Source organism: Myotis nattereri (genome assembly GCF_964212035.1).
Source record: "Myotis nattereri genome assembly, chromosome: 11".
In the NCBI taxonomy this organism is placed as follows: Eukaryota; Metazoa; Chordata; class Mammalia; order Chiroptera; family Vespertilionidae; genus Myotis; species Myotis nattereri.
This window is the reverse complement of record NC_138086.1, coordinates 82,922,529-82,935,837: the sequence shown is the minus strand read 5'-3', so window position 1 is coordinate 82,935,837 and position 13,309 is coordinate 82,922,529. Positions and strand designations below refer to the sequence as shown.

The 13,309-nt window shown below is 69.1% G+C and overlaps 1 protein-coding gene across 1 annotated transcript in view; it reads right to left on the bottom strand.

Moving 5' to 3' along the window:
• TNS3 (tensin 3) overlaps positions 1-7,800 on the bottom strand; it is a 53,242-nt gene extending 45,442 nt beyond the window's left edge. The window contains exons 1-7 of the mRNA XM_081101887.1: positions 7,636-7,800; positions 6,406-6,456; positions 5,808-5,930; positions 4,779-4,843; positions 2,126-2,209; positions 966-1,078; positions 593-653 (exon numbers count right to left, since the gene is read on the bottom strand). Of these exons, the coding sequence (XP_080958013.1) occupies positions 593-653; positions 966-1,078; positions 2,126-2,209; positions 4,779-4,843; positions 5,808-5,930; positions 6,406-6,456; positions 7,636-7,785 (647 nt within the window). The 5' untranslated portion in view covers positions 7,786-7,800. The remainder of the gene's footprint in view (positions 1-592; positions 654-965; positions 1,079-2,125; positions 2,210-4,778; positions 4,844-5,807; positions 5,931-6,405; positions 6,457-7,635) is intronic.
• Positions 7,801-13,309: the final 5,509 nt, after the last annotated feature.

Sequence of the window (13,309 nt, the reverse complement as noted above, 5' to 3'; positions counted from 1 at the left end):
ATGTGGCGTGTGGAGGTGTGGCGTGTGGCATGTGGCGTGTGGAGGTGTGGCGTGTGGCGTGTGGAGGTGTGGCGTGTGGCGTGTGGAGGTGTGGCGTGTGGCATGTGGCATGTGGTGTGTGGCATGTGGAGGTGTGGCGTGTGGCATGTGGCGTGTGGCATGTGGCGTGTGGAGGTGTGGCGTGTGGCGGTGTGGCGTGTGGAGGTGTGGCGTGTGGCATGTGGCATGTGGTGTGTGGCATGTGGAGGTGTGGCGTGTGGCATGTGGTGTGTGGCATGTGGAGGTGTGGCGTGTGGCGTGTGGCATGTGGCGTGTGGAGGTGTGGCGTGTGGCGTGTGGCATGTGGCATGTGGAGGTGTGGCGTGTGGCATGTGGTGTGTGGCATGTGGAGGTGTGGCATGTGGCATGTGGCGTGTGGCATGTGGCGTGTGGCGGTGTGGCGTGTGGCGGTGGTGAAGCTGGGCTGGGACGCAGCACCAGCCACCGAGGAGCACTGACCACGGGCATCCTCTGCCCACGCCCTCCTGTTGCAGAGCTGGCCCGACTGCCTGATGCCACTCCCGGCACAAGCCCACGAGGCCGATGCACTTACTAGATCCCCGAGGTGTAGACGGGCTGCATGGCCTGGTACAGCTTCAGGAAGGGCCGGCACACTGCAGGGGGGAGAGAGGGAGATCTTCCGTGAGCGCGAGGAACCACGCAGGGCTGCGGGGAGGGTGACAGAGGGAAAGGTGCATGAGCCGGCGCCCACTAGCTGCCTTTGGCTTGGACTCAGCGCCGCAGTCGGACGGCAGCGTGAGGGGCCCGGGGTCGCCTGGGCTGTCTGTCCTTCCTGATAAGCGAGTGGCCCCACCTCGCAGAGGGGGCTCTGTCCAGTCCTGGCCAGGGGGCCTGGGCCTCAGGATGGAGGGGTGCCCGTGCAGTGCAGGGACAGGGGACCTCGAGCCCGCGGTGGGGACACTCACCCCCGCCCGTGTCGAAGTCGGGGGTGCCGTGCAGGATGACGAAATGCAGGAAGAGGGGCGAGGCGTTCATCTTCACTGTCCCCGACAGCAGCCCGCTGAGAAACTGGACGTACCTGCAAGGCACCGGCAGTGAGCGCCCAGGTGGCACCTCATGGCCCGCCCCGCGTGGGACCCAGACGACGGCCATGCAGCCCGTGCGTCTCCGGTGGTGCCTGCACGTCCCACATGTGCCCGTGACCGTCAGGGGGACGGTTCTACAGGGACGAGTCTGCCCGGCCAGCGTGGCCCAGGGGTTGAGCATCGACCTATGAACCAGGAGGTCACGGTTCCCGGTCAGGGCACACAGGGGAGGCAGCCGATCCATGGTCCTCTCTCATCATTGATATTCCTGTCTCTTTCCCGCTCCCTTCCCCTCTCTCTCTAAAGTCAATAAAAATATATTTAAAAATAATAATAAAATAAAAATAATTAATGGGATGTTTCCTCGCTGGGCCCTGGGGCTCGGGGTGTGGGAGGGGCCGGAGCGGGGGCCCAGCCTGCCCGATGCTGCCCGACCACGGCCCCTCCCTCCTCCCAGGGGGGCCTCACTCCAGGCACCAGGAAACCCCCCAATATCTGACCATGGCATGGGTGTCCCCGCCCAGGATGGCCGCCCTCCGCCTGAACCACCAGCAGGCTCAGCCTCACGTATTTTTTTAAAAATCTCTAAGTTACGCCTGCAATTCCCGCACTGTGCTCCGTTAGTTCAAAATAGGCCGCTGGGTTTGTGCATGAAGCAAGCTGGACGGTTAAACACAAAGTTAGGCGACCCGGCTGCAGCCTGCTTTGAGGAAGGTGCCGAGTTCCTCTCCTGGTGCTCCCACCGTCCTGGTGGCGAACAGCTCCTCTGTCCTGCAGCATAAACAGGGGCTCCCCAGGGTCACCCGGGGGTGGGAGCCCTGGGATCAGAGGGCTGGCTGCCGCCAGGCCTGGCCACCAGGGGGCTCCACACGCCTCCCCTTTCATCCAGGGGCTGCCTGTCAGAGCCACCAGGTCAGCAGGAGGGCGGCCCTGCCTCCCGCACCAGGGAGCCCTCCCTCCCGCTCCTGGCCGCCCGGGGCCCTCTGTCTGCCGGTGCACCCGTGGGCCCTCATGGCCGCCCGCTCCGGCGGGGCACGTACCGTTTCTGGGAGGGCTGCATCAGAGCGGAGACCTTGTCGTCGTAATACTTCTTCATGGCAAACCTGTCGAGGGCCTGGTCGGCGCTGGGGAGGAGAGACGGCGTGTCACCCCGCGCGGACACGGTGACAGGCACGTCCTGGGCTGCGCTGGGCCCGGCGCCCACCAGGTCCCCATTCTTTGCGGCACCATGAGAGCCACCTTCGCCTCTCCTCCCGGACCCGGGTCCCCACAGACACGCCGAGGCCACAGTGGACCCAGGCGCAGGCCCCTACCCTGTAGGAAGCAGCAGCCCCGCCCAGGGCTGTGGCCCCAGCTGACACCGCACGGCCCCCAGGGCGCCGGCCTGGCCCCCGCACGGCCCCTGGCCACACGCCTCCGACAGGGGAGCGGGCCAGACTGGCGGGCGGACCACGTGTCAGCGTCACAGGGGAGCGGACGCGCCCGAGGCCACCCTCCGTGGGCACCCCCCTCCCGTGCCCCAAAGGCGTGTTGGGGACCCACAGGGGCGGCCGAGTGCTTCCACGGGGAGTCACGGCCCGAACAGGCTCAGAGGTCAGAACCCGCAGCACCGGGAGGAGCCGAGGCCCTCGGGCGCACGCTGTTTGTGCCGTGACTCATTCCACGCCGGCTCCTCCGGGAACCCCTCCCGGGCACAGGGGCTGTCTCACCCCCCGCTGCCCCGATTTCAGCACAGCCCCTGGGATGTGAGGTCAGACGGCGTCACCAGGCTCAGGGCCGCCCAGAGCTCCCTGGAAAGTTGGGTCTGAGTGGGGCCTCTGCTTAGAGAAACGTGGGTGCTCGCGGCTCCAAAATCGCGTCAGAAATGGGCCAGAGCAGGGGCCAGGCTGGAGGCACCGCGCAGCGGGAGGACGGTGGCCGCCCCCTGGGCCCACACGGGCCGCTGGGCTGGGTCCCGGGCGCAGTGGTGGCGGGGGCACCGGCTCTCACGTGCTGAGAACACGGTTTTGTAGAAAAGACACCCGTCCCTTGTCTGGCAGCCCCTTGTGTTAGTGAACGCGCTGGTGCTCATGCCCGGCGGCGTGGCTCCCAGGGCGTGGCTCCCGGGGCGGGGCGAGTGGTGAGCAGGGCCCTGCCGCCCACGCGTGTCTCCAGGAGCCGGTGCGGATGCTCTTCCCGCTCTGCGCCCGGAACTTTCGCTTGGATCTCGGAGCGGAGTCTGGCCCGAGGAGCCCGCTCCCTGGACGACCGGGGAGGGACCTTGAGGCCCAGTCGTGACAGGCCCAGCTGTGACTGCTGCCGCGGCCACGTCGGCGGAGGGTCCGCAGCAGCTGCCGCTGCCCTAGGGCAGGGGTGGGCGGTGGAAACCGCTTCCTGCCGAGGGCCCTGCGGGCGCGTATGACATCACCCGGCCACACAGAGTCACCCCCTTAGGTCAGCGGCCGCGCTTGGTCAACAGGCAGCTAACCCAGCGTCTTGGCAGGGCCAGACCACATGCCTGGGGGGGCCGGATACAGCCCACAGCCGCACGTCCCACCCGTCCTAGAACCGGGGGCCCCTGGACAGGCAGCCCCAGCCAAGGCTGAAACTGTGACCTTCTCCGTGTGGGACGGAGCGAGCTGCGCACCCCCTCCTCCCCCAAGGGCGTCGGGAGACGAGGAGGAGAGAGCGAGCCGGTCACCAAAGCTCTGAGCTGTCCCTCCGCCCCCGACAGGCGGCCAGTCCTGCCGCTCCGGCTGCCCCGCCCTGTGGCTGCACTGGGTGCCCCACATGCACCAGCACCAGGACCCGCCACCAGCCCCGGGAGACAGCCAGCACCCCCGTCACGGGCGGCGTGTCCACCGCATGGCCGTGCAGCTGACCCCGAGCGCGACGGCTCGGAAAGGGCTCTCAGTCTCCTCATTTCCAGCCCCCCCCCCCCCCCCCGGCAGTCGGGTGGGGACAGAGCCACGTTGTTGGGGCAGGAACACGGGGCTCTGTCAGGGGCTGCCGGGAACCTGGTCCCCGTCCAAGTGCCTCCGGCCTCGCGCACACAGGGCTCATTATCGAGGCCTCCTCCCCGCGGGGTTTCCTCCTGGCGCCCCGCTCCCCGTGTTTCCAGGGAAAACAGTGGAAGCCGGTCGGCCTCCTGCAGGGGAGTAGGGGACCAGCCTCCCCTGAACGGCTTCTGTTTCCTCGGACGCAGCCGCACAAAGCGGCCATTGAGATGCCAGGACCGCGCAGGCGGCCGTGGGGACACGCTTCTCACGGGACTCGGGGCGCACAGCTCCGGGGTCCCGGGCGCCCTGCACGCTGGCCGGCAGGAGGCTGGCCCGCGCCTCCTCACTCGCTGTGCTCCCGTTTCCATCCCGGGGGCGGCGGCTCTTCCAGGCCCGAGAGCCGCCGCCCAGGCTCCTGGGCCAGCGCCCGACCCCCAGCCCCTCGTCTGCAGGTGGGAGCCCTGACCCCGCCTCTGGGACTCAGGGGCGGATGCGAGCACACCCAGCGCCCGGCGCGCGGCCACCTCTCTCGGCGGCGGTTTCCTGCCCCCTGCAGCCTGGGTGGCAGTGCGCTCACGGTGTCCCCAGGCTCCAGGAGGCCGTCGGCGTGTCACACGCGTGCACACGCCTGTCCTGAGAGCACGGCCTCCGCCCGGGGACGCCGAGGGACAGGCCAGCCCGCCTCCCGCCCGCCCGGCCCCGCCACGCCTCCTACCTGGCGGAGACGTTGGTGAAGTGCATGTAGGAGGCGATGACCACGCCGATGCGCCCCTTCCCGCCCTGCGGAGACAGGCCAGTGTTCCCGCGCCTCGCCCCCCGCCGGCAGGACCAGGCTTCCCCGTGGCGATGACGAGGCGCCAGCGTGAGGGGCCGCGGCCCCCGGGCAGCAGGTGCCCCCTCCCACCGCGCCTCGGCCACCCCGCGAGGACGCACACGTCAGGTCCCCGTTGGGCGGGCGTCCTGCCCACAAGGTCCATCAATGACCAGAACTCGGGGGGGGGGGGTAGTCCGAGCAGCGTGCTCTGGAGCGCCCTTCTGTTCTTTACAAGGGGCGCTCCTGGGAGGAGGGGCGGCTGCTCGCCGTGCCCTGTTAGTCCCTAAGGCCCACGGCCACCCAGGGACCTGGTCCCACAGACCTGCAGCCGCCCGGGGCCCGGAGGGACTGTGAGGGGAGAGGGCACCCCCACCCGGGCCCAGGAGGGGCTGTGAGGGGAGAGGGCACCCCCACCCGGGCCCAGAAGGGGCTGTGAGGGGAAAGGGCACCCCCACCCGGGCCCAGAAGGGGCTGTGAGGGGAGAGGGCACCCCCACCCGGACCCAGGAGGGACTCTGTGAGGGGAGAGGGCACCCCCTCCCGGGCCCAGGAGGGACTCTGTGAGGGGAGAGGGCACCCCCTCCCGGGCCCAGGAGGGGTTCTGTGAGGGGAGAGGGCACCCCCACCCGGGCCCAGGAGGGGCTGTGAGGGGAGAGGGCACCCCCACCCGGACCCAGGAGGGACTCTGTGAGGGGAGAGGGCACCCCCTCCCGGGCCCAGGAGGGACTCTGTGAGGGGAGAGGGCACCCCCTCCCGGGCCCAGGAGGGACTCTGTGAGGGGAGAGGGCACCCCCTCCCGGGCCCAGGAGGGACTCTGTGAGGGGAGAGGGCACCCCCTCCCGGGCCCAGGAGGGACTCTGTGAGGGGAGAGGGCACCCCCTCCCGGGCCCAGGAGGGGTTCTGTGAGGGGAGAGACGGAGGGGGGGCTCACCCTGCAGTGGATGACGACCACGTGGTGCGGGTGGCCCTGGAGCCAGGACTCCTGGGCCTTGCAGATGGCGCACACCTTGTCCAGGGGCGGCGCGTGCAGCTCGGGCCAGCCCACGTCCAGCACCTGCAAGGACGGCGGCTCAGAGGCGGCTCTGGGGCGGGTCCCCCAGGGGGAGACGCGGCCGCGGGGCTCAGGTCAGGGGCTGAGCGTCGGCCTGTGAGCCAGGAGGTCGGGGTTCGCTTCCCGGTCGGGCACAGGCCGGTTGGGGCTGGACCCCCGGTGGGGGGCGTGCAGGAGGCAGCCGGTCCATGGCTCTCTCATCACTAAAGCTTCTCTCTCTCTCTCTCTCTCTCTCCCCCCCGCTTCCTTCCTCTCGGAAATAAATGGAAATAAAATGAAATGAAGCAACGCCTGGGAGAGACGGGAACTCCTGGGATCCACACTCGTTTCGGGCAGAAACAGTTCAACGTGAAGACGTCGCCGCGGACACGTGTGCCCGGTCCCGCCATCGAGTCAGGTCGGGAGCGAGCGGACGGCACCCGCGGGACGGGCACCCTGAGACGCGGCAGACGCGGAGGCGGGGCGGGGGCGGGCGCACCTTCCGGTTGAGCCTGGCCAGGTCGTATCTCTTTTCCGAGAGGTTCAGCACCTGCGGGGGGAGACGAGGGGTCGGACGCGCTGCCCACGCACAGGGTGCGGGTGGAGGCGTCACAGAGGGTGACGTGTACAGGCGTGTCGTCGTCACAGAATAAAACAAACACGCCAGACTGGGCACGCGATCCGGGCTCCCGGGGGAGGGGCCGCACGGAGGGGCCGTCCTGCCCGGGCTGGAGGCCAGGCCCGCGAGCGCCAGGGCGTCCTGAGGACCCGCCGCGTCACGGAGAAGCGGGCGGGGACCAGCCTCGCCACCCCCACCCCACCCCCTCCTCCCCCTCCCCCTCCCCCTTCCCTCTCAGGAGGACAGCCGAGCAGCACGGGCCGAGTGCGAGGAGCCCGGGAGCAGCGCGGAGGGGCTGACACTGGCAGGGGGCTGCCCAGGGCCAGGCGGGCCGTGGGGGTGCCTCTACCGGAACGGGCTGCCCCTCGGGCCCTGGACGTCACCCACCGGCCAGCCGAGGCGTGGTCTGTGGGTCCTGAGGCTGTGTGTCCCCTGTCCAATCAGAGGACAGCACCCAGGTGTCCCCGGGAGAGCGAGGGCACTGGGTGTCGCTCAGGGTTGTATGTGACACCCACATGTCGCCTCAGAGTTTCAAAAAGGTCCTTGTCCCCAAAGGCAGGGCCCCCACCCACCCCAGCCACTATGCCGGGGGGGGGGTGTGTCTCTGGACCCAGTGAGGCTGCACCCATCGTGAAGGTGACCCCTCCAGACCCCAGACCTCCCGTGGGGAGGGGACTCAGAGCCTGGCCTGGGGAGAGGAGGGAGCGAGACACGGAGGGCAGGTGACAGCCCAGGCGGCCACAGCTCTCCCTGCCGTGGCCGGGGGACCAGGGAGAGCGTGACCAGGGAGAGCGTGACCAGGGAGAGCGTGACCAGGAGAGCAGCAGGTTGGGGCAAGGGGGCAGGGCCTCCCCCTGCAGCACTAACTGCTGAGCGGGCCTCCCCGCCTCTGGGCTCAGTCCTCTGAGGAGGCTGATAAGGACCACGAGACGGTCACGCTCATCCTGGTCGTCAGGGGAGATCACGGCTGCGTTAGGGAGCCTGGGGGCCAGGAGGGGGTTTCACTCAGCAGGGGCCACACGGGACGGGGCGTGTGACACGGAGGGCGGGCCCAGGACATGGCGGAAACGAGCCTCCCCGCCCCCCCCCCCCCCCCCCCCCCCCGCTCACCAGGTAGTTGTCGCCGTGCTTGGACCGCAGCATGCGCGTCACCTCCTGCAGGCTGTGCAGGTAGGACTCCTCGGAGCAGCCCGTGGGGAAGGACACCGCGATGATGCGCTCGGTGACGTAGGTGAGGTCCAGCTCGCGCCCGTCCTCCATGGTGGGGCTCGGCGCAGGCCTAGGGGAGAGGCTGGCGGGCACCGGCCAAGCGGCAGGAGTGAGGGTGTGAGGACGCGGCCACGGGCTCAGAGGAACCGACCAGGGACTCGCGGACCTGCCGAGTCTGCTTTCTGGGCGTGGGCTGGTCCCAGACACGCAGGCGGCTCTCCGTGCTCAGGGCCTGGGGACACCGCCGGGGGCCTCGCGGGAGGCGGGTCGGAGGGAGCCTGGCCCTGCGCGACCCTCACCGTCCCCGCTCCCCGCTGTCAGCTCAGCACCTGGCAGCTGAGACGAGTGAATGGCAGGGGTGGGTGCAGCCTGGTCTGCAGGTGGCACCCTGGAGCGGGGGAGGGGCACAGGCCAGGGAGGAGGAGGAACCTCCGTGCATACGGAGGGGCTGGAAGGACTCTGGCCCTGGGAGGAGGGGCTGGGGCTGTCACCTGAGATGGGGACACAGGTGTGAGAGGGCGGGGGCCACGGAGCCGGGCAGGCGTGGCAGCCAGCAGAGGGCGCAGGCGAGGGTGAGGGCTGGCTGTGCTGGGCGGGTGGGACCAGACCTCCCATCCCTGTGCTGGGGGGACCGCGCTGGGCACCCCAGGTCTGCAGGGCGTGTGGGATGGAGGGAGAACGTCCAGGGGAGAGGTGCAAGGTCACCCCGCACGGTGGCAGCCACAGTGAAGCCACAGAGGATGGGGTGTCGGGGGGCAGGTGAGTCCAGCTTGGCCAAGGCTGCGGCCACCAGCTGTGGGGTTTGTGGCGACTGTCAGTCTATTTACTGCCCTCATTACCTGAGTTTCTCTCTTCATTTTGGAGAAATTCAAAAACATACAAAATGGTGTCACAGCCCTGCAGCACCCATCCTCTGGCTCTGAAATGAACTCAGCCCACCCCCCACCCTGCTCCCGCCTGCGCCCAGGGCTCTGCAGGGATCCCAGGTCGTGTGTCGTTTGGTGGGCAAATGCGTTCGTCTGTTTCCGGAGGAGAAGGACGCCGCGGAGAAGTACCTGCGGCGCCATTTCCACCCAACAGCAGCCGCGGCCCCATCACCGGCACCGTCGCCCTGGTGTCTGACTCTGACTCATTACCAAGAGGTGCCCCCGCCTCACGCGCCCGGCGCAGGCTCAGGGCCTGCTGCTTTCAGATGCCGAGGCCCACGTCTGTGAGCACGTGAGGTACGAAAGGACGTGCCCCTCACTGTGGCCTCGAGGGCCTCCACGTGTGGAGCGCGGGCTGTGGCCACCCCTCCAGGCCCTGCTCTGATGGAGGCGCGTGGAGCTCGCCGCACTCGCCAGGTTCCAGTCCAGGCCCCAAACCACTCTCACTACACGAGTCTGATTATCCAGCGAAAGGCAGTCACGTGCCGGGATCTGGGCGCGAAAGCCGGGAGGCCGCGTCCAGACACGGGACGTAAATGGGACCCGTGTCCCCATGAACATTTGCTTTAAAAATCAGAGACCAAGGTGACTGCAGCGCAGACGATCCCAGGCCCAGGCCTCCCGTGGGGTCTGGCCGAGGACAGGGACGCGGGGGGGGGGGGGGGGGGGCTGGCGGACACTCACCTGGACGGTCGGTGGCAGCGGGGAGAAGCGGACAGCGAGGCGGGCCCCGGAGCCTGCGGAGGAGAGAGCACGGTCACCCCAGGCCTCCGGGCCTGCGTCCGCGTCGCACACCCCAAGGAGGGCGCTGGCGGCCACGCCTCGGTTTATCAGGAACGGACGGTCCCGCCGGGAGCTGCTGGCTCAGCTCTTCGCCCGGGAGGATGTCCGGCCTATCAGCCATCTGGGCCCCAGGACAAGTGTCACAATCCATGAGCCACGGCGGGCGGCTCCCCAGAGGGACAGGGAGAGGCCCCTGGCAGGGCAGGGCCCCGGCACGTGTGACAGCTCGTCTCCGCCGACAGGAGGCGCTCTCGGCGCAGCGGAGACCACCATTCTCCGGTCAGCGAGCGCGGGAAGCACCTGGAGAGAACCTGCACCCACTTCTCTTTTCGAGCCTGTCCGACGGGAAGGAAGGCTTCGGGGTTGCAACTGCCCGTGCCCCTAAGTGTGTGCGTGCACGTGTGTGTCATGCACCAAGACGGCAGAGACGGGAGATGCCCCCACAGTCCTCCCCAAAGCCCTTCTCGGCCTGGGCCCCTTTCTCTCCTGCCTCCGGGGAGCCCGCACCCCCGGGACCCTGCTCTGTGGACGAGCCCAGCGGGTGCACAGCTACTGGGTGACGCGGGTCCTGCGAGCAGGACGCCCAGAGCCCGCCTCTGTGGATGGAGCCCCCGCTCAGACAGGCCGACACCCCCTCCCCTGAGGTCCCCCCGGGCACCTGCTCACTGGCTCCCACAGGAGGGAAGGGGATGAAACCAGGGCTATTTCAGGGTCCACCAGACACACTTCCCTGAAATCTCGACAAGGCAACTCCTAAGCCAGCGCCAACCACAGAGGCATGATCCTGGCCCCCGAACGGAGGCAGGACCGGACGGCGCCCTCCCCCCACCGGCCCCCAAAACCCCGCTTGTCCACACGGGCCGGGGCCTTCCCTGGCTGACGTGTTCCCTCCAGTCGTCTGGCCCGCAGGAGGGGTCTGGGCGCTGGCCGAGGTGACCACACAGGATGTGTTCGCCATGGGCCAGTCGGACCGGGGCCCGGGGGTTCTGATGACAGTGCCCCTCCCTGTGCCCACAGGGTCACGCCCAGGCTGTGCCGTCGCCCGGGGCTGCACCCCGACCCGGCCACTGGCCCCAGGCCCTGCCCTCACACCTGCACGGCTCAGGCTAGACCAGCTCCGACAGGGAGAGGATTTGCCCAGCAGGACAGCGAGGATCACGGTGAGCGCGCAGCACACGGTGCAGAGGCTTTAGGTCTCGAGAGACGTGACCCGAGTCGCCAGCTCCGGGCGGCCCGTCAGCGAGACGGAGCCCAGAGGCCTGGGCGTGCGACTCGGCAGCTCGGGATGTGCCCCGAGGACGTGCCGGGACCGGCCGCGTCTGCACGGACCAGCTCCCCGCACGGACCAGCTCCCCGCACGGACCGGCTCCCCACACGGACGGGCTCCCCACACGGACCGGCTCCCCGCACGGACACGCTCCCCGCACGAACCGGCTCCCCACACGGACGGGCTCCCCACACAGACACGCTCCCCGCACGGACGGGCTCCCCACACAGACACGCTCCCCGCACGGACCGGCTCCCCGCACGGACCGGCTCCCCACACGGACCGGCTCCCCACACAGACGAGCTCCCCACACGGACCGGCTCCCCACACAGACGAGCTCCCCACACGGACCGGCTCCCCACACGGACCGGCTCCCCGCACGGACCGGCTCCCCGCACGGACCGGCTCCCCACACGGACGGGCTCCCCTACACGGACGGGCCCCCCACACGGACGGGCTCCCCACACGGACGGGCTCCCCACACGGACGGGCTCCCCACACGGACGGGCTCCCCGCACGGACCGGCTCCCCACACGGACGGGCTCACCGCACGGACACGCTCCCCACACGGCGAGAGCCGGTAGCAGCAAGCACAGCAGCCCCGTCAGCCACACGCAGGGTCCCGCGGGGTCAGCCGGGGCGGGCGTGCGGGCAGGTGACGCTCGGCCACAGCGCCGCTCCCCACGGCACCGGGAAGGGTCCGTGACTCACACGCACGCCCGGTGACATCTGGACAGACGGCAACGGCCTCAGTGTGTTTCCGGAATGCTCTGTCGCATGTTTCTTGTACGTGCAGGCTTGCAGCGTGGACCTGAGCCCATGTGACCATTCCTCAGCAGAGGACAGTGACCCTCGAGGCCTGAGCCACACAAAGCACTCCGTCCACAGAGGCAGAGCCAGAGGGCTTCCCAAGCGCTACCCTCGGGGCCGGCGGGCGGGCGGGCCGGACGCCTTGTCTTGGTCCTGGTTCCCCCTTAGACGGTCCGGTCCAAACCCAGACTCGGCACTCTGCACCCGGGACCCCCGTCTGCAGAGCAGGGCCCCCAGGAGCCAATGCCTCCTCCGCCCACGGGACCTGCTCTCACGTGGTCTCTGGGAACCGAGAGACGGAGAGGAACTGTGAGCAGAGGAGGAAGTGCCGCATGAGGGTCACTCAGAGGGCAGTGGCCCATGTCAGGGGGCAGGCGGGTGCTTCCTGAAGACACACGTGTGCACATATATGCACACGCACAAGCACACAGTCAAGCACGCACCCATGCGCACATGTGCATGCATGTGCACAAGTGCACACTCACACACACACATGCACATGCACAGCGGGCCTGCCACGGGTGTGCGTCCTGCAGGCAGAAGGGAGCCTGGAGAGCACAGTCACAGGCAGCACCTATGCCGGGGTCGATGCTACGGCAACGCTCCCTCGTCCCCTGGGATGGGTGAGGGCGGCGCCTGGCCTGGCATGAGTCCCCGGTGAGCCAGCCCCTGCCCCACAGCCACCCTCACTCTCCATCCCTGCCCCTCAGTCCCCCCCACGGGCCACTCCCTCCTGCCCCAGGGCCTTTGCACGTGCCATGCGGGACTGGAATGCTCCCACCTCCTGGGCAAGCCTCACCTGGTTGACTAACTCCCGACCCTCAGCCTCTCAGCTCAGACAGCTTCTTCCCAGCAAAGGGACCCCAATCCCCCTTCACGTCCCGCTGCCATGGTCTCCTTCACACACAAGCCTCAACACAGAACGACCCTGGTGTGGATCCCTGTCCACACTCTGCGCCCCCAGGAAGCCGCCCACCTGCCCGTCCCGCCAGCAGCCCAGCAGCGGAGCAGCGGCCCACAGACCAGGTCCACAGGAGGAGGGAGGGTCTGGTCATGTGAGAGGCGCAGGGTGCTGTCCGTACGTTTCAGGTAAACCCTTGTTCGCCCTCCTTTTAGGGACAGAAAGTCCCCGAGTGGCTGACCAGACGGCATCTCACAGCAGAGTGGGAGGCGCGGCTGTAGCGGAAGGACCTACGGGCGGGGGTGGGGCTCGTTTAGGAAGAACTGCCCTGGCACAGCCCCTGCTGAGCACCAGTGACAGAGAGATCGGGGAGCACCCCCCCCCCCGCCAGCCTGGCTCCCTGCGGTGACCCCTGACTGGGGGCTCAGCAGCTGTGCCAACTGGGGTCCCGGTTCCCCACGTTCCCACTAATGCTGTCTCCTGGCGCCCCGCCTCCCAAGACGGGCACCCGGCCGACCTCTGCCAGGAGCCGCCTCACCTGGCTGACGAAGTCCTGACCCTCAGCCTCTCCCGCCGGCCCCTCCCGCTCACCTGGGGAAGGGCAGCCTGTGGCCCCGGGGCTGGAGAAGCTCCAGGCCGGCCCCTGCCGCCCGCCTGCCCGCGCCCTCTCTGGCTTCTGGACGAGAAGCAACAGAAGATCCCTGGCCGGTGCCGCCCCGGGATCCGGGGCAAGGCCTGGGGACGCGGCGAGAACGCCCGCATTCCGGAGCCGCGAGCTGCGAGCCCCTCTCAGGAGCGCGCCGGCCCTGATGCCCTGCGAACTGCTCCGTGGGAAGGAGCAGAGGGGACGTTGCGTAACGTGACCGGAGCCGGGCCGACGAGGAAGCA